General features: G+C 32.9%; 2 protein-coding genes and 1 pseudogene across 4 annotated transcripts; 2 read left to right on the top strand and 1 right to left on the bottom strand.

The window, feature by feature from the left end:
- The first annotated feature begins 2,846 nt into the window (after positions 1-2,846).
- On the top strand, positions 2,847-5,711 carry LOC140827938 (vesicle-associated membrane protein 724). The gene is made up of 5 exons (XM_073190896.1): positions 2,847-3,421; positions 4,544-4,685; positions 4,771-4,891; positions 5,196-5,258; positions 5,355-5,711. The coding sequence occupies exons 1-5, from the start codon at positions 3,232-3,234 to the stop codon at positions 5,502-5,504; spliced, it is 666 nt and encodes a 221-aa protein (XP_073046997.1). The 5' UTR covers positions 2,847-3,231; the 3' UTR covers positions 5,505-5,711.
- A 3,237-nt stretch (positions 5,712-8,948) lies between these two features.
- LOC140827937 (mitochondrial thiamine diphosphate carrier 2-like) lies at positions 8,949-12,398 on the top strand (annotated as a pseudogene).
- A 61-nt stretch (positions 12,399-12,459) lies between these two features.
- On the bottom strand, positions 12,460-16,729 carry LOC140827935 (uncharacterized). Of its 3 annotated transcripts, none has more exons than XM_073190894.1 (3): positions 16,603-16,729; positions 14,631-15,413; positions 12,460-14,511 (listed from the first exon to the last, which is right to left on the bottom strand). In XM_073190894.1, exons 2-3 carry the CDS (start codon positions 15,411-15,413, stop codon positions 12,769-12,771), a joined length of 2,526 nt encoding a protein of 841 aa, XP_073046995.1. In that variant the 5' UTR covers positions 16,603-16,729; the 3' UTR covers positions 12,460-12,768. The 3 variants fall into 3 exon arrangements, with proteins under 3 accessions (XP_073046995.1, XP_073046996.1, XP_073046994.1); XM_073190895.1 differs by lacking the exon at positions 16,603-16,729 and adding an exon at positions 16,044-16,538; XM_073190893.1 differs by having other exon boundaries at positions 12,461-14,511; positions 16,556-16,722.
- Between the last annotated feature and the right edge of the window lie 852 nt (positions 16,730-17,581).

Below are 17,581 nucleotides of genomic sequence, written 5' to 3'. Positions count from 1 at the left end.
TCTTTCATAAAACTTATTAGTATTTTTACGTAATAATTAATGATAATGAAACACCTCATTTTCGGCGACTGTCCTTATTGTAATAATAATATGATAGATGTTTTGCCTTTTAAGTGTTCAATTCGATTATTTGGTGTTCTAAAAATATATACATTGAGTGATTAATGTAATTTATTTTTCAGTGATAAGATGATACAAAATTGATATAAAAAATACTCAGTTTTAATCAAATGGTACATGTTTTATCCCTTAAGTTCAATTTGATTATTTAGTATTCTAAAAAATAAATGAGTGGTTTATATGACATTATTTATTAATAACAAGATGATACCTAGATTAATATAGAAAGTCCCAAGTTTTAGTCAAATGATACTTGTTTTGTCTCTCAATTTGATTATCTGGTGTTATAGAAAAATATACATTGAGCGGTATATGTGGTATTATTTGTCAATAACAAGATGATACCTAAATTTAAATAAAAATTGCTTAGTTTTAGTCAAATGATACATGTTTTATCCTCTAAGTACTCAATTCAATTATTTGGTTTTCTAAAACATATACATTGAGTTTTTTTTTTTTACGAGATACATTGAGTTGTTGATGAGGCTTATTTGTCAATAACAAGATGATACCTAGATTGATATAAAAATTATTCGATGATTTGGTGTTCAAAAAATATATATACATGGAATGGTTGATCTGATGATATCTAGATTGATATAAAAATATCAAGTTTCAGTCAAATGGTACTTGTTTTGTCATTTGAGTACTTGATTCGATTATTTGGTGTTGTAGAAAAATATACATTGTGTGATTATATGGAATTTATTTTCTAATAACAAGATTATACGTAAATTGATATAAAAAGTAGTTAGTTAAGTCAAATGGTACATGGTTTGCCCTTCGATACTCAATTCAATTATTTGATATTATAAAAAAATATAAATTAAGTTGTTGATGTGACATTATTTGTCAATAACAAGATGATACATATATTTATATATATAAATTTAGTTTTAGTCAATAGATACATATTTTGCCCTTACTCAATTCTATTATTTTTTGTTCTTAAAAAATATACGTTGATTGGTTGATATAACATTATTTGTCAATAACAAAATGATACCTAAATTGATATAAAAGTTCTTAATATTAGCCAGATGATACTTGTTTTTCCCTCAAGTTCTCAATTTGACTCCTTATATATTAAAACAACTTCTGTCCAATAAACACATTCAATGTCGGCCTTATATCGTGATTTTATAAATAGGTTAGGCTACAAAAAATCCGACGTGACCTTTGCGCACAAGAAACAGATCGCGAAGGCAATGGTCGAGGGGATTATTGCTATCTCCTCGGATCTGAGCGAGGGTTTCCATTGAGGCAGAAGGAGAGGATGGATCAGTAGGCCTGTACATGGGAAAGAACATGCATATTAATTGTCTTAATTTTTACAATAATATGCTTATACTATTAAAAGGCAACAAAATAAAGTTGGATCACCGAAGGAGTTTAAACTAAAATTTAGTGGTTAATTGTGACATGGATTTTACAGAAATTTACCCAATCTAAGAATCATAAAAATGAGGTAATCAACATTTTAAACTCGATCGATCGGCACAGCATGCTCATCGGTTTAATTCAACGGTGAGTTAGCTTCAAATTTGTGAAGGTATATAGTCCTTGCCTTGTATGTTTTGATATTTAACAAATTCGTTGTATCGTGTATGTATGCCCAAATGGAACTGGTATATACAAAAATTTAGAATCTCGTTGTTGTCATTTTGTTTCTTATGAACAAAATACAAATGAAACAAGGGGTTACTTCACTTCTTCCTTTCTTTGCACTGATAGCTACTTTTTAATGGTTACTCGTTGTTTAGTGAAAACCAAAAAAAATAAAAATTTAAATTTTTTTTTTGAAAAAAAAACGAAGCAGTTATATGTGTCATTAACTCAAGTCTTTACTTTGAAAATTTTGTGCTTTTTGGAGCAGTTGTCTTTTCACTAATAATAAGCTTTACGAGAAAATAAAAAAACAAAATAATAAAAACAATGTCAAATCAAAATCATATCAAAACTCCGACCGGAAATTTTGTTACATTTTCAAACTCGCTTAGTTGTCATCATTGAACATTCTTAATTTTTTTAAAAAAATTGTTAAAAATTAAAAAATACATAAACAAAAATGAAATTCTAACCACACAAAGATAATCAAAATTATATATATATATATATATATATATATATATATATATATATATATAAACATTACCAAAATTATGGACTAATCGCATCAACACCTCTTGTAAAAAAACAAAACATACCCAATAAAAAAATAATAGAAAATTAAACATCTTATTTTTAAAAATCAGACATAAACTCTCTGTCATAAAGAAATGTGTGTGAGGTTTTATAACATAAAATCATGATATCTATAGTCTTTCGTTAGCATATTTATATTCTCCACTTTTTGTTTGGTTTCTGACTACGGTTTTTTTTGTTTAAATAAAAGATATATCAGTACTAATACTTTTTAGTAGATTAGATTTTTATGTCTTTCAGACTTTTCACATGTGGGTTGGAGTAATTAATCTCCAAAATTACAATTTTCTTTTTTAAAAAATGTCTAGACTTCGAATTAGATATTTGGAGTTATAAATTTATTTGGTTATTACTGTGAGACTTATAATATTTAATAAGAAACAAATAGTTATCATATTCCATCCAATCCCTTATTCTTTTCCTTGTTTGACATTTGACAAAACTATTATTCATTGATCCTTTCCTCACTCGAAAATTCATTCCAAATTGTACCTACCTTCATTACAAAGCAAAATAGGGCCATCAATATATTATTATATCAATCCCACTAACAATTGAGTTATTTTGGCTCGTCTTCACACAAGTGTTTTTAAAGGTTCTTTTTCTTCATAAATCTTGAAATTCTGAAGAAGTTTCCATCAATAACGATTCAAACTCTATATTTTAATAATTACCAATATTATTTTTGAATTAAAGTTTCCAATTTCAGAACAACTTGGCCATGGTGGTCAAAGCTAGATTTTCAATTTTTTAATAAATAGATTTGACTGGAGTCTTCAACTGTCAATTAAACAAATCAAGAAAAGCTCGGGGGTCGAAGCTCGGATTTCTCTTGTCCAAATTCCCAGAGATTCCAATTTCTTCTGCCGCAAAATATATTTGGAGAGTAAGCACCTCGAGTTCAAGATGGAACATGAATCGTTTATATACAGCTTTGTGGCACGTGGCACGATGGTTTTGGCTGAATACACCGAGTTCACCGGGAACTTCCCGGCGATTGCGGCTCAGTGCTTGCAGAAATTACCTTCTTCAAACAACAAGTTCACCTACAAATGTGATCACCATATTTTCAACTTTTTAGTTGAAGATGGCTACGGTAAGTCCTCAATCCTTCTTCTTTTGTTTTACTTTGCCATATTTTTTATGTTTTTGGCTGATAAATCAGTTGGATTGATGGCTAATCTGAAAGGGTTTTTTCTTTGATCTAAGATTTTAAGTTAAAGTTGGAGTCTTTGGTTGTTTCTTAGGTAAACTTGGCTACTTTTAATGAAAGAAGCATTTTTCATATTTGAAAAGGGGGGAAGTTTACATTTTCAATGTTTTTTTTTGGATGGTTGAGAATGGATCCTGAATGTATATCGTCTTGAGTTGTTTCAGGTTTTTTTTTTTTAAAATAATTCCAATAATAGAATCAGACGACGAATATACTTATCTTTTCCTGATGGTTAAACTCTCGTGTTCTTTTGTTAGTTGCCGAAGAAACTGATTTTATGTAGTACTTGAGTCGATTATAGGGTTGTATCATTGTTTTAGTTGAACTATGTACAAATTCTTAGCCCATTATGTTTAAAAGTTTCAAACAGAAAGATGGTGCAGTTAAGTGACTTGGTGTGTATGAGTTGATTTTGTGAGAAAAGCATTAAGAGCATTCGTTTTTTCATAAACCTAGTGGTCCGAATGCCTGTTAGATGAGAAAACTATCCTTTTCCTTCTCAAACGTAATCCAGTTGTAGATTTATCTGGGTTGTAAAAAGAAACCGCTTGTTCTCTGATTGTGTTGACTTCATACAAGCTCATCAGATTGTTGCAGCAACGAACTTTGTTACCCTTTTGAAGATCACAATTATTTGCTGAAACTTTCGAGATTACTCCAAATTATCTACGCTTGGTTCTTATTTAACTTGGTTTGTGCTCATTCGGATTTCAGAATCAAGCATGTCTTATAGCAAGCCAATTCTATAGCTTCTTTATTGAATTTAGTTGAGCTTGATCAAAGAGTTCTGATGTACAAGCTTAACAGTGAACATTTTTACTAATCAGCGACTTCCATCACTGCCTCTTTTTCACAATTGCCGCAGTTTATGTTTCTTGTTTAACACTTTGTTGTCCAAATGAAAGAAATCTAATTGGTCTGCTTTGATAGTTGACTTGCTAACAATCTTGGTACCAAATCATGCAGCTTATAGTGTTCTTAGTTTTTAAAACATTTTTTATGCAGCTTATTGCGTTGTTGCAAAAGAATCTGTTGGAAAGCAGATATCAATTGCATTTCTTGAACGTATAAAAGCCGATTTCAAGAAAAGGTATGGTGGTGGCAAAGCAGATACAGCAGTCGCAAAAAGTCTCAACAAAGAATTTGGGTATGCTCCCTCAAATGATTTGTTAGTTTTATGCTCATTTGATTTGTAACAACTGCCCAAAACCTGGAAAATTTATGAAATGCAGGCCAATCATGAAAGAACATATGCAATATATAATTGACCATGCTGACGAGATCGAGAAGCTTTTAAAAGTTAAGGCCCAAGTCTCAGAAGTCAAAAGTATTATGCTGGAGAATATAGACAAGGTACCTGGAGTGAACTGGAGAAATATTTATGCCTACCACTTTTTTATTGGTGTTTCAGATTATACTTGCTGTGTTACGCCGTTTCATTTCTATGAATGGCAATTTCAGAGGACTGATACAACATGAAACCATTTCTTTTAAAGCCATTTTTACGTATGTGTGATTTATGCAAGGTGCTCAATAAAGGATGTGAATATTTGTGATTACAAAGCTACAAATGTACCATAAATTTACTTCTTTGTTTGTGAGTTCTAATTTAAGAACCTTTTTTTTCTCCTTATTATTTGATCCAATGCATCTTTAGACCATTGAGAGAGGAGAAAACTTAACCATCCTTAATAACAAGGCTGAAGACCTACGTGATTCGGTACGTTGAATGATTGGCATTTTCTGTGCAGTATATCTTGGGATCACAGAGTGCTTACTTACATATTCTCTGGGACATGTTCATTTTGTGATTTAGGCCCGAGAATTCAAGAACAAAGGAGCACAAATACGACGAAAAATGTGGTATCAGAATATGAAAATAAAGATGGTCGTGCTTGGAATTGTTCTACTCTTGGTACTGATTATCTGGCTTTCTGTTTGCCATGGTTTCAACTGCACCAACTAGAACATCAAAGTTGTGTCGAGTTACAACCGATATTATCCCAATCTAAAATTTCAGAGAATATGATAATGTCCGAAGAATCTTTGGCTTGGGTTTTAATTTTTGAGGAAAACTTGTTATGTAATCTTGTAATGCATTTTGTTAGATGTAATGCGTAAGTTTTTTAGATGTGTACAAGAAATAATATTTTTTAATTTATATCAGTTTGAGCTCATCGATCCGGTTTTATCTTATTTTGCCTAATTTTCATAGTTAGCACAACTGATAAAAAAACCGAAAGCAAAATAAAAGTTTGTGCAATTTTAACATGGATGGTCCTACCAAACTACATTTATAGGTCCATATCCACATATCAAACAAATTCACTAAATCTCATATGTTACACTCATTTAATGACTTAGTCAAATAAAACTATCTATTTTCTGATGACGTCTCTATGTCGAATACTTTCAATGGACTTCACTTAACCAACACCGCTCGTCTTCAATATCCGTCAACTCGAACTGTCTGCAATAACATGCTGAATGTTCTTTCATGAGAACATTTTCCTCTTCCGATGAATAAATCATCAATAAGGGAATGAATGCTTGTGCACCACCAGTAATAAAAAGCTCTCAAAACATAATAATAAAGTGTCGTCGTTTGAATCTTGTCTCAGCAGTTATCGTAACACATAATGTAACACTAAATAAACATATTCATTTTGGCTCATTAATTTCACATCCAACCAACTAACCAGACAATCTCACAACATAAAATATGTCACATACAAAAAATATCACTTTGCCGAGAACTCATATTCTTTTCCCGAAAAATGTGCCGAGAACTCATATTCTTTTCCCGAAAAATGTCTGAATGAATATTAGTGCAAAAAAGCAACAACAAATCAACTCTGAGAGAGTTGACATTATAATTTCATCGGCATCCCTCGACCACGCGTGGCCACTCCCAAAAACCTTCAAAATTAATGAACACTCCTTTATATAGAAGACCTCGTCATATCCATGATAGACATTATATTTCAAAATAATGTTATTCATATATTTTCGTTAATTTTCAAAACATATTCAAACAAATATTTTATTTATTATCTCTTTATCTCCAAAATCTTCAAATCAATATTTTAATTTTTTTGACAAGATAATGAAATCGCCTTGGTCCAACCAAGAAAGACATGGGAATTTTAGAGTGTGCCATCTCAAAGCGAGATTGAGTTTATATATGTAATTGTCTGTCCCGATTTTTGATGGGTCGGAAGACGATATCAGTAATTGAAATCTCGGAATTCTGACAGTAAACTAAGCTCAAAAGTTCCTTGGCTCCCAAAGATTTCAGGCAACTAGACGAGATGGGACATCCTACTTTATTTTTAATCTAAATTTAAGACGTTCACAAGAAAAGCAGTAGAAAAAAAAATTTCGCTAAAGTCAACCAAAAATCATATCTAACACAATATAATAAATTCCAAAATTAAATGATTAGATTAACTAACGAGTCTAATTTTTATTTTACACACAACACAAACTTTGAAATGATAAATACATGATAAATTTTTATATGAAATGTGATTTTATTAATTTTGTGTGTAACACAGGAATATTTAGATTTGGAACGCAGATTAAAAAAAATTAAATAAATGTTACGAAAGAAAATCCAAAAACTCAGCAATTAATTACTTCTCTAATATGATATAATACTTGATTAATTAATTACTTCTCTAATATGATATCTTTTATTGGTCTTGACTTGAACCAATGTACTAAATCAATAATTACGATAAATTAATAATATAACAATATTTCGAAAAAATTATATAAAACTATGGTCTTTTCAATATCAAAACTAATAATTTTCTAAGATCACATTTATAACTAGGAAAATTTAGTAAAATTATAAATATATTATTGTTGGTTTTCATGTTTGTTTTCTCATTAAATTTAATTCTATTCTTATTTTTGTTTATACTATGAATTTTATTTCAATACAATTAATATTATTTAATTATAAAAAATTATCACCTAATTATTTTTATAAACATACAAGTATATTAATTTTTTATGTATTAATTCAATGAGTGTAATACATGCTATGGTGAAACACAATGGCTTTTTATGGAATTAACTTTATATTTTTTGAATAAAAAACTCTTTAATATAAAAATTATCAATTAACTAATACCTTTATAAATTAGTAAAATATTATGATCATATTAATTTATATATATGTTTAGTGGGAGTATATATAATAAACTTTATTATTAAGTTAGTTTTGAAGCAAAAATCGTAGATCGAGAATCTAGAGGTAATTTCGTTATTAAAAAACAAACAAAAAACTATTGAAATATAATATTTCGGCATCTCAACAAAAAATTGGATAACACTCGAGTTTGTCTTCTTTGTTCTACCAACTTTCTTAAGGACATCTTCGATTTGTTTTGATGTATAATACAATTGATTGTCATAATTATTTATCTGTCTTTTAGATTTTTTTAAGATCTCGTGAGAATTAGAGGAATTCAAAACTATTTCTAAGAATGTACTATTTGAATCATATTTTACCTTAGTAATATATTTTGTTCTTAATTGTTCCTTACGTATAACCTTTGTTAGATATCTTTATTTTAAATATTTCAAAATATTAGAATAAATCTTTCAAAATAATAAATCTCGAATATATGTTTGTGCTTATAATTTGATAAATATATTCTCCTTATAAAAATAAGTTACAAATTAATAATAATAATAATAATAATAATAATAATTTAATAATATGTCAAAAATATTCAATTTATGCTCTAATACTATTTTCTATGTTTGTTATTCATTTTTATAAAAATAGGGTTATTTTAGGCAGTAGCAAAGTTATTTTTGCTTTAAGGACTAAATTGAGTAAAGGTTTGAAGTTTGGGTACTAATTTGAATATATTTAAAGAAGAGGATCAAATAAGAATTTCTGTTAAAACATAGGGACTATTTTGTTGTTGGCCCCCAAAAAAGCAGAAAATACCCAATAAAGGCTTTTTTCCAGGACGAACGTATAAATGCAAAACTTTTTTGGCTCTTAAATGGTGGCTCCTTTCTTTCCTCCCCCGTCCCCCGTTCGCGCAGGTGTTTTTTTTCTTTTTTTTTTTTAAATAATTTCTAAGGGGATAAAAATACGATCTTTATTCGTTCAAAGAGATCTTTTTTATCTGCATATGCTCACATTCTATCCATTCATTAGCATTTATTCGACGAACCCTTTATTTTTTTTATGATTCTGACTTAAAAATTGATCCTTTTTTTAATGTTTTATTGTAATTTTCGTTTCTTGGGGCTTGGTGTAGAAACTGTTTGCTTTTCCTGGTATGTGGGACTATTCTGTTCTGGTTTCTGGGTGGCGATTTGGTAGGAATGTAAAATAGATTAGAACGGGGCCTCGTTCATGAAAAATTGAGATTTTTTTTAGGTTTTTGTGGTGTATTGATGGAGGGGAATGGAAGATCAGGGGAAGCTAAAAGGGCCTTTGATTCATGCCACCGCAGGTGCAATATCAGGTGCTGTATCAAGAACTGTCACGTCTCCCCTTGATGTAATTAAAATCAGATTTCAGGTAGATTCTTCAACTTAAAGCTTTAGTTTGAACTTTACTGTAATTAGTAATGACAAAAAAAATTATTGTTTAATAAACTTGTTCCATTAGCTGTATTGCTTGTGTTGTTCAGTTGTTTAGCTGATTAGCGGTGTTGGCACTGAGCGTTTCAGTAAAGGGATTCTTGTTGAGTCTAATTACTAAAACGCTTTCTGACGCATATGCTAACGTGTATATGTTAGTATGTTCTCATGCCTGTTTGTGAAAATTAGTGAAATTATACGATGACATTTATATATGCAAGTTCAACTGGAACCCACTTCACAGCGGGCTTTGCTTCACCGGAATGCAAAAGATCCATCAAAATACACTGGAATGCTGCAAGCAACCAACAACATATTTTGGGAGAAAGGTTTATGGGTATTATTTGCTCATGAACTAAAATTTTTATTTGATTTTGGAATAATTTTTAGGTTACATTGTGTGAACTCATTCATTTGGATCACTGCGATTGAAACATCTAGATAAGGGTGTATAACATTTTGATCTGGTTCAGTGGGAGAGATTTTTTCTGTAATATCCCTTTTTTACATAACCCTATAACGATTTGTTCATAAACTGGTTTAAATGGTATATCATATACGTGTAAATTGGTTTTCAAGGATAAAATATATGCCATGGTTTATGCTTCCCACCAGCTCCCATGGTTCTTTTGCATGATAGTTTTATTAAACCTGCCTCGTTCTCAATTTTTTTCGTAACAGGGGTTTTGGAGGGGAAATGTTCCGGCACTACTGATGGTAATGCCATATACGGCTATTCAATTTGCAGTTTTGTACAAATTGAAGACTTTATTTTCTGGTTCTTCCAAGTCAGGTGTGTGGTAATGTCTCTGCTTCTGCTGTTCTTTACAATTGATATGTCAATTGTCTAACCTACAGTGCCTACTGAATGTCGTTTTCCTCTCTCTCCATTTATAAGGCTGAAATTTCTGTTGTAGCTTAGGTTGGCTCATTTTTTCGTTTGGAAACAATATTTTAATGCTCAACGATCATGAAGAAAGCATGTCTCTATCCATCATCTATATAAACGTGCTATGAAATCTGTTGTTGGTTTTATTTAAAAAAATGCATGGATGCTGCGTTTGCGCCATGGATTCTGCTGAAGAAGAGGAAAATGAGGAAGGAAAATAATCGAAAACCAAATTTCTGTTAGCTTTCCATTTTAACAAGGTAATTAGATATTTAAAATTTTGTCATATGATTGATTACAGAGTAAATAAATGTATAAACAATCAATTCCTCTCTTAAAACATGAAATATTTAGTTTGAGTTTCCCTTCAAAACTAAATGATAAAACTTACTTTTTTACTCCATGGTGTTAGTATTCATATTTCCTACATCTGAAGACAGTGTAACCAGGCAGTAAACATCATTGCTAATTTGGCATTATCATATAAGTAGGCTTCCTGTTAAACCTTCCAACTTGACTCTGCTGACTTTTGGAAAGCGAAAAAAAGAAGCAAAAAACATGAAAGACATAAATAGAGGATATATGCTCATAGAGGAGAGTTTTTTCATTGAGTTGATTGAATTTATTTTTCCAGCAACTTTTTAATAGTATGTTTCCTTATTATTTCGTTTATGCAGAAGATCATATTAATTTAAGCCCATACCTTTCATTTGTTAGTGGGGGATTCGCAGGCTGTGCTGCTACTGTAGGTTCCTATCCATTTGATCTTCTAAGAACCATTCTAGCTTCACAGGGAGAGCCAAAGATATTGAGCTTTACTTGCACATAAGTATTTTGAGTTGAAATGATCATATTTTTGCACGAGTTCTGAGGTTTAAGCTCAGAACACTCTAGACTAGGTGTTTTGTCAACTAACATTGTCAGCTTGAAGTCCACGTAGTTACAGGCTTTATTCTTCATTTTCCATTATGCAGGTGTGATGCTTGTAATATGAATTTTCTTTTTTCATGTATCTATTTCCATAGACCATATACTAAGAGAGGGACCCTATGAATCTCATTTAGCCTCCAAACATGTATTTTCAAAACTAGTTTTTTATTTCAAATTTAGACAATTGTTATTAACAATTGTTAAAAATGTATAATTTTTAAACCCAGTGGGAATTTGTTTTTCTCTGTACGTTTTTAACAATTGTCTAAATTTGATAAGAAAATAAAATTTTATTCGATGTTTCACACATGCAAAGTGTATGTATGATTGCTTGTATATAATCAAGATGTTTTGCGGTCTTAGGTTTACCCTAACATGCGGACTGCGTTTGTCGGCATACCTGAATCTCGGGGCATTCGAGGATTGTATGCTGGAATGACACCAACATTGACTGAGATAGTTCCTTATGCTGGTTTGCATTTTGGAACCTATGATACATTCAAACGGTGGACAATGGTGCACTTCTATCCTCTTTACCCGCCTTTGTAATGAGTGATAGTTTTTACTCTAAAATAGTAAAACTAGATTTGACAGACTTGATTTGGTTTCTTTAATCCTTTAGGCTTGGAACCACTGCCGATCCTGTACTAGACAAACTGACGATTCACCCCTCACTGGCTTCCAGCTTTTCGTTTGTGGCTTGGCTGCTGGAACATGTGTTAAATGTGTGTCATCCCCTTGATGTTTTGAAGAAAAGATTTCAGGTGAAACACCTCGCCTTATTTAGCTGTTTTGTTTTTCCAGAACATTTCCGTACCAGGATTTACACAACATTGACTTCTGCTTTCTGGCTTCTGTGTTATATAACAGCCTTTACATTGGAGATATGTATAATGTAATATCACTTATCCATAGTTTATTTTTAATCTCATTTCTCCATTTTACTTGTGTGTTCACGAGTAATTCACTTGCAGATCAAAGGAATGCAAAGGGATCCAAGATATGGAGCTGGAGTAAAGCATTATGGTTACCGAATATGTATCATGCTCTCAAGCAAATTTTGCATGCAGATGGTTGGGCTGGTCTTTATAAGGGCATCGCCCCATCAGTTGTCAAAGCAGCATCTGCTAGCGCTTTAACTTTTGTCGTTTATGAATTTTCACCGGACGGGCTGCAGTCCATTTTGATTTGAATTTATCAGTTTTTTTTTTCACTTTCTGGATCCTTTCTTTAGCCCTTCATTCGTTTCATTTAACGTATTCTCATTTTCCATTTTTTACCTCGGACTTCTAAACTTGTCATTCCCCTTCAAGAAACGGGAATGAGGTATATGTATGATTTGACTCGGGATTTGTTCACAGGTTTTTACGTTCTGTTCTGTATCTAAGAAGCATTGCATACATGTTACTGTTTTAGTGCAAAACTCGACTTCGGATTTTATGTTGCCAATAATTCTATAACCATTAGATTTCCGAAAAAGCAAACAATAGAAACAAGGAATATGGAGGTATGGCAAAAATGCATGCAAACATTACACTTACAAGGGGGGGAAAAGGAAGATGCTTTTCAACATGGATTTTCCGACACTTTTAATAGCATAAGCAATGCAGTCATGCAAAGCATCATCTCCGACGACTGGAATGCCTTCTGTTCAACGTCCCAAGAACTCCAGAGCATGCTACTTCGAGAACAATCATCAGCGTGAATTTTAGTTCCCCCGGCTTGAGTTCCGAGGCAACTGGTCCTCAACTGGCTCCTCATTTGCCACAGGCATTGCTCGAAGTCGCCAAACATGTTAAGAATTTTCACTATCAAATACACCATTCTCAGCCTTTTCAATCTGTAAAGGCACAAAAACGCTGGCAGATGACTCCTCACGACCTACCACAACACGGGTACGCTGCAAAGGTCTTGATGATGGGTCTTCTTGCCAACTAGTTCCCTTACTTTTCCGCCTTCGACTTACAGTCAAATATCCATTCGCTCGAGCTTCCAGAGCTTTAGTTGTTGGAGGTCGGTTCCTTGTGCCATGTCTCAGAGAATTCATTGTCGACTGCGGCTCAGATGTGGCCTGAATAGGAGACACCTTCGGTAAACTTTGGTCATCTGTCTTGAGCATACCGTTATCTTGCTTTTTACTTGACTCGGTAGTGATGATTCCATTCTCTAGGTCCGGGAAAACTTGAGGAATGTTAAGATCGATCAAAGTCTGACTTAGAGCAAATTCTGTCGCGTGAATAGAGGTATTAAGATTACATTCTACATTCTCAGCGGCACTATCATTTGGTGAACCGGTGGATGCCAACTTATTCTGACATGGACCCTTCTCAGAAGAAAAATTTTCAGTAGAGTCGTGAATCCCTGAGCAGCAACCCAAAATCTCATCATCCAATCTGGTGGATGTCAAAGCACGTGTCATGTGGTTTCTAGCTTCCACACAACTACCAGAACTTAATTTCCTACATTGTTTTGTGGAGGGAGCTGTGTACGGCTTATTTCCTTTCTTCAGCTTCCGGCTCAACAGGGGTGATACGACCTTCCTTGATTCATTATTCTCTCGTAAATTCTTCTTTTTCTTCAGGCTAATGAGAGAGATGTCGTTAGAAACATCATGAGAATCTTGATGCATTGTACCGCCTATATGGTTTTTCTTGCCAGGCAGCATTTCTGCACTGGATTTATTTGGTCTGACACGGACCTTATCCATCACGGATGCATTAAGTAAAACGCCGCTGATCGTTTTGGATTCATATGCACTCTCATCTGAGGTCTCCTCATCCATAAAAGTTGTTCGTTTCCCATGAGTCAAAATATTACAAAGTTCAGTTGGAAGGCTTCTTATTTCTCTTACTTTGCCGTCAGAGAGGCTTGTATCTACAACAGTAAACTTGATCGCACCAGAATCACGAATAGGAGTCCGAGGTTGGAGATAAAAATGCCGCTGCCTTGAAGACTGATCGCTATCATCTTCTTCCACCTCCCTTTCGCTGGTGCATTTATAATCTTCTTGGTTCTTGTTGGTGCCATCTTCTTCAGTGTGGAGCTCAATTAACTCAGGCTCTTTAGCAACTTTACTCAAAACGTCAGTCACCGAGTCAAAATAGTGATCTCCTTTCACAAGTTTCCTTCTTGAGAATTTCTGAACACCAGGTACAAGGAAAACCAAACAATGCTTAGAAGCAACAGCATATACATGATCTTTAGGCTGCTCTGAATGCCAACCTCTCGCCAACAAACGTGGCCAAATTGCTTCCCAGAACAAATCGTTTGACCGAGCTTTGCTCAATCTGTAGTCTCCACTTAGGAATTTAATGATTTCATCGGTTGTAAGAGAAGAACATGCTTTTCCGGTCGGTATCTCAAGCCGCATTTGGACAGCTTGATTGGACCTTGCAGGTTCCATGGCCATTCTTGTAAGATCTTGTTTTCCTGTACCAATTCCAACAGCTTCCACAAAAGCACTCATACCAATCATGGCTTTCAAAGAAGCAACATAATCAGTCAGTGACATTTTTTCATCCCCAAATCTCTTAGACACCTGTCATAGGATAAATGCAAACTTTAGTAGAATTTTAAAATATTCCTTCCGTTATGTATCCCTTTATTCATCGAAGACAGTCATAGTTGAGTTCACACAAAAATAAATTTCAGCAGTACCTCCAATAACACAGTTCGACATTCTTCAGACAGGCCAGGAAGTATTCGAGATAGCAGCTCCTGCTGCCTCAATCCAGAAAATATCTTCCGGCCATAAACACATTTCTTGCTTTTTATCTTTCGGCCTTCTGACCATTTATGATAGACACCGGTGCCATAAAATTCCCCATAATAAAATGATAGTATCGCACCCATTTCTTTTGTTTCAACGAACCGCTTCACCTCAACAAAATTCTTCTCAAATGTGTATAAACCAAGAAGAAAGCCAGCCTTTTCAGCATCATTCCAATATTCATCTGACAATCCAGGAGCCGCGAGATCGCCTTGACCATCGCCCTGATGTAATTTCTCCATTGATGATAGGTCAGGTGACTTCCCTATAGGATTCCTTGGATGATGTAAAGACTTGATACTAATGTTTAAGATGTCACAATTCGAATCGGTGTCTCTTTTCATGACATTCTTATGTTCCGAATAAGTCTCTATTTCACCATCGTTCTTCACCTGATCCATGGAGGTTAAAGGAACCGGCGAGCCGGTCAAGGCATTGTAAGAGACATGATTGGAAGCTCCAATAAGATCTGGAATTTGAACTTGATATTGATTTCCAATTCGAGGAAAAATATCTGGCTCCCCAAACTCGTCACACAAGTCAGGAGAATTTGATGAAATTCGAGGTGAGGTATCTGTCTCACCAAAGTTGTCAAAATTTGATGGATGCAACTGCTCATCCTGCATTGTATCAGAATAATCCCTATTTTGATCTACATGAACTGGTGTCATCTGTAGTTGAAATAACAATTTTCTATTAGAAATAACAGAACTAGTAGCTTCCTACGAGTCTATAGAAAGCTATAGAAATGTATGAAGGACACTGGCAAAATTCTTGTCCATGTTATCCATGTTATCAATTGACACAAATTGATCTTGGATAATTGGAATAAAGAAACTTGTAAGCTAGCAGAATAATGGAACTCGGGTTTTATAAAAAAGAACTGTACTTCTAACATATATAAGATGACATGCAGCATAAGCAAATAAACATGATGCTCCTATTGTCCATGATAACCTTTATAACAAACAGGAAATATAATTGACGGAAAGCAATGTAAGGAATAGGAACAAGTTTAAAACTTCAGATGCTTCTTGTAGCAATGCTGTGGTGACTGCAATCAATTTCAAATGCAAGATGGAATTTTTGCCATGATTTAAGGTTTAGAAACAGACGACAAAATAGAAATTTAAAATTTGCCACAACATATCAGCATAAAGTGCAAAACAGAATAAAACTCGCATTTGTACAGCATATGTGGATCGTTTTCTTGAAAATCATAACACTTGAAAAAGGGATCCCCTGGAGAACAAAATTTGCAAAAGCCAGCAAGCAAACATCAATGAAAGAAAACGTCAGACCTATTTTTCAAGAAATAACTGAGAGATACAGACAACGTCGTTATCGCCAAAAAACTCATTGATCCCAGACCAGGAAAACCCAAGTCATTCTCAATTCCCAATCGAACAAAGCAAACCAAGAACCTTGATTTTAGCAGCTTGCAATTTTACGGACAAATTTGGAGCAAAGCCGAAATTCAAAACAAAATACGATGCAAAAAATTTCCAACTCCGAATAAGCGCACCAACTTCACTGGAAATACCAATGTGATCTCACCAAATTAAACTCCTCTTAACACTTCAGAACTCATTATATTCCCACAAACACCATCTCTCTTGAGCCAAGAAAACATCTTTTACATACAAAACACGCAAGACAGATGCATACACAGCACAATCATGAAAGACAAGCGTAAAAGAAAGCTGAAATGCAAAAAAAGAAAAGAAAAAGAAAACAACAAACACCACACAAGTGGTTACATAAACACGCAAGGAAAATACAAACAGTTTGTTCATCTAATATGCATACGAACCTTGTTTGTATGTGTATATGAGAAGATGGAAATGGAGAAAGTAAAACCTGGGTTTTCTTTGCTTCTATCAGAAAATAATACACTTCATGGGGTGGGTTGAATCGACTACAGGAGAGGAAAATAGGCGAGTCTTTTTTTGGTTAAAAGAGAGATGGCTGCTGCGTAGAATTTTTTTCCCTTGAGAGCTTCGTATCATTGAATTTATGTTTTATTTATGTTAGATTAAATTAAATTATACACATCAATTTTCGAAGTTTTGGCAAAAACTTGTATGAGATTATGAGTCGAATTTGTGAGACGGATCTCTTATTTTGGTCATCCATGAAAAAATATAATTTTTTATGCTAAGAATATTACTTCTTATTTTGATATAGGTAGGGTTGACCCGTCTCACATATTAGTATCCGTGAGACGGTCTCACTCACCCAACTTCATTGTCGTTTTTTATTTAATTAATAGAGTAATATGTGGGTAATATAAAAAATATTATAAGCTACATTTATCTAATCATTAATTTTGATGGATATATATATATATATATATATATATATATATATATATATATATATATATATATATATATATATATATTTACCAATGGGTTGGCCCGACTTAATAGTGGAATGGTTTTTCTTGGACATGGGAACTCGATAATTTTACAAGACGAATCTTTATCTGTGATAAGTTATTCTTATCGATATTCACAATAAAAAGTAATACTCTTATATAAAAAATAATACTTTTTATGGATGACCCAAATAAGAAATTCGACCCACGAAATTGATCTGTGAGACCGTCTCACAAGAGTTTTTGTGATTTTATATATATTTTTAAAAATTCAAGTACATTTATTTTTTTTATTTGAATATTAATATTTGCTCCATCTTTTTTTTTCCTACTATAATTATGCACATTAAAAAGCAAAGAGAAAATTCAAAAAAACACCTAATTAATTTTAAAGATATATATAATTATAAATAGATTGGATTTTATAAATATGAAAATGATATTTTAGACAATTTCTCA

Source organism: Primulina eburnea, chromosome 3, assembly GCF_022965805.1.
Source record: "Primulina eburnea isolate SZY01 chromosome 3, ASM2296580v1, whole genome shotgun sequence".
In the NCBI taxonomy this organism is placed as follows: Eukaryota; Viridiplantae; Streptophyta; class Magnoliopsida; order Lamiales; family Gesneriaceae; genus Primulina; species Primulina eburnea.
Note: the sequence above shows the minus strand (reverse complement) of the source record. Positions and strands in the feature narration are given on the sequence as shown.

Bases quoted from the DNA above. Each gene is read 5' to 3' on its own strand.
- LOC140827938 (XM_073190896.1), top strand. From the start codon at position 3,232: ATGGAACATGAATCGTTTATATACAGCTTTGTGGCACGTGGCACGATG. The intron at 4,686-4,770 runs GTATGCTCCCTC...TATGAAATGCAG, and splicing joins AGTCTCAACAAAGAATTTGG to GCCAATCATGAAAGAACATA. The intron at 5,259-5,354 runs GTACGTTGAATG...TTTGTGATTTAG, and splicing joins CTGAAGACCTACGTGATTCG to GCCCGAGAATTCAAGAACAA.
- LOC140827935 (XM_073190894.1), bottom strand. From the start codon at position 15,413: ATGACACCAGTTCATGTAGATCAAAATAGGGATTATTCTGATACAATG. The intron at 14,512-14,630 runs GTACTGCTGAAA...ATCCTATGACAG, and splicing joins GTCGAACTGTGTTATTGGAG to GTGTCTAAGAGATTTGGGGA.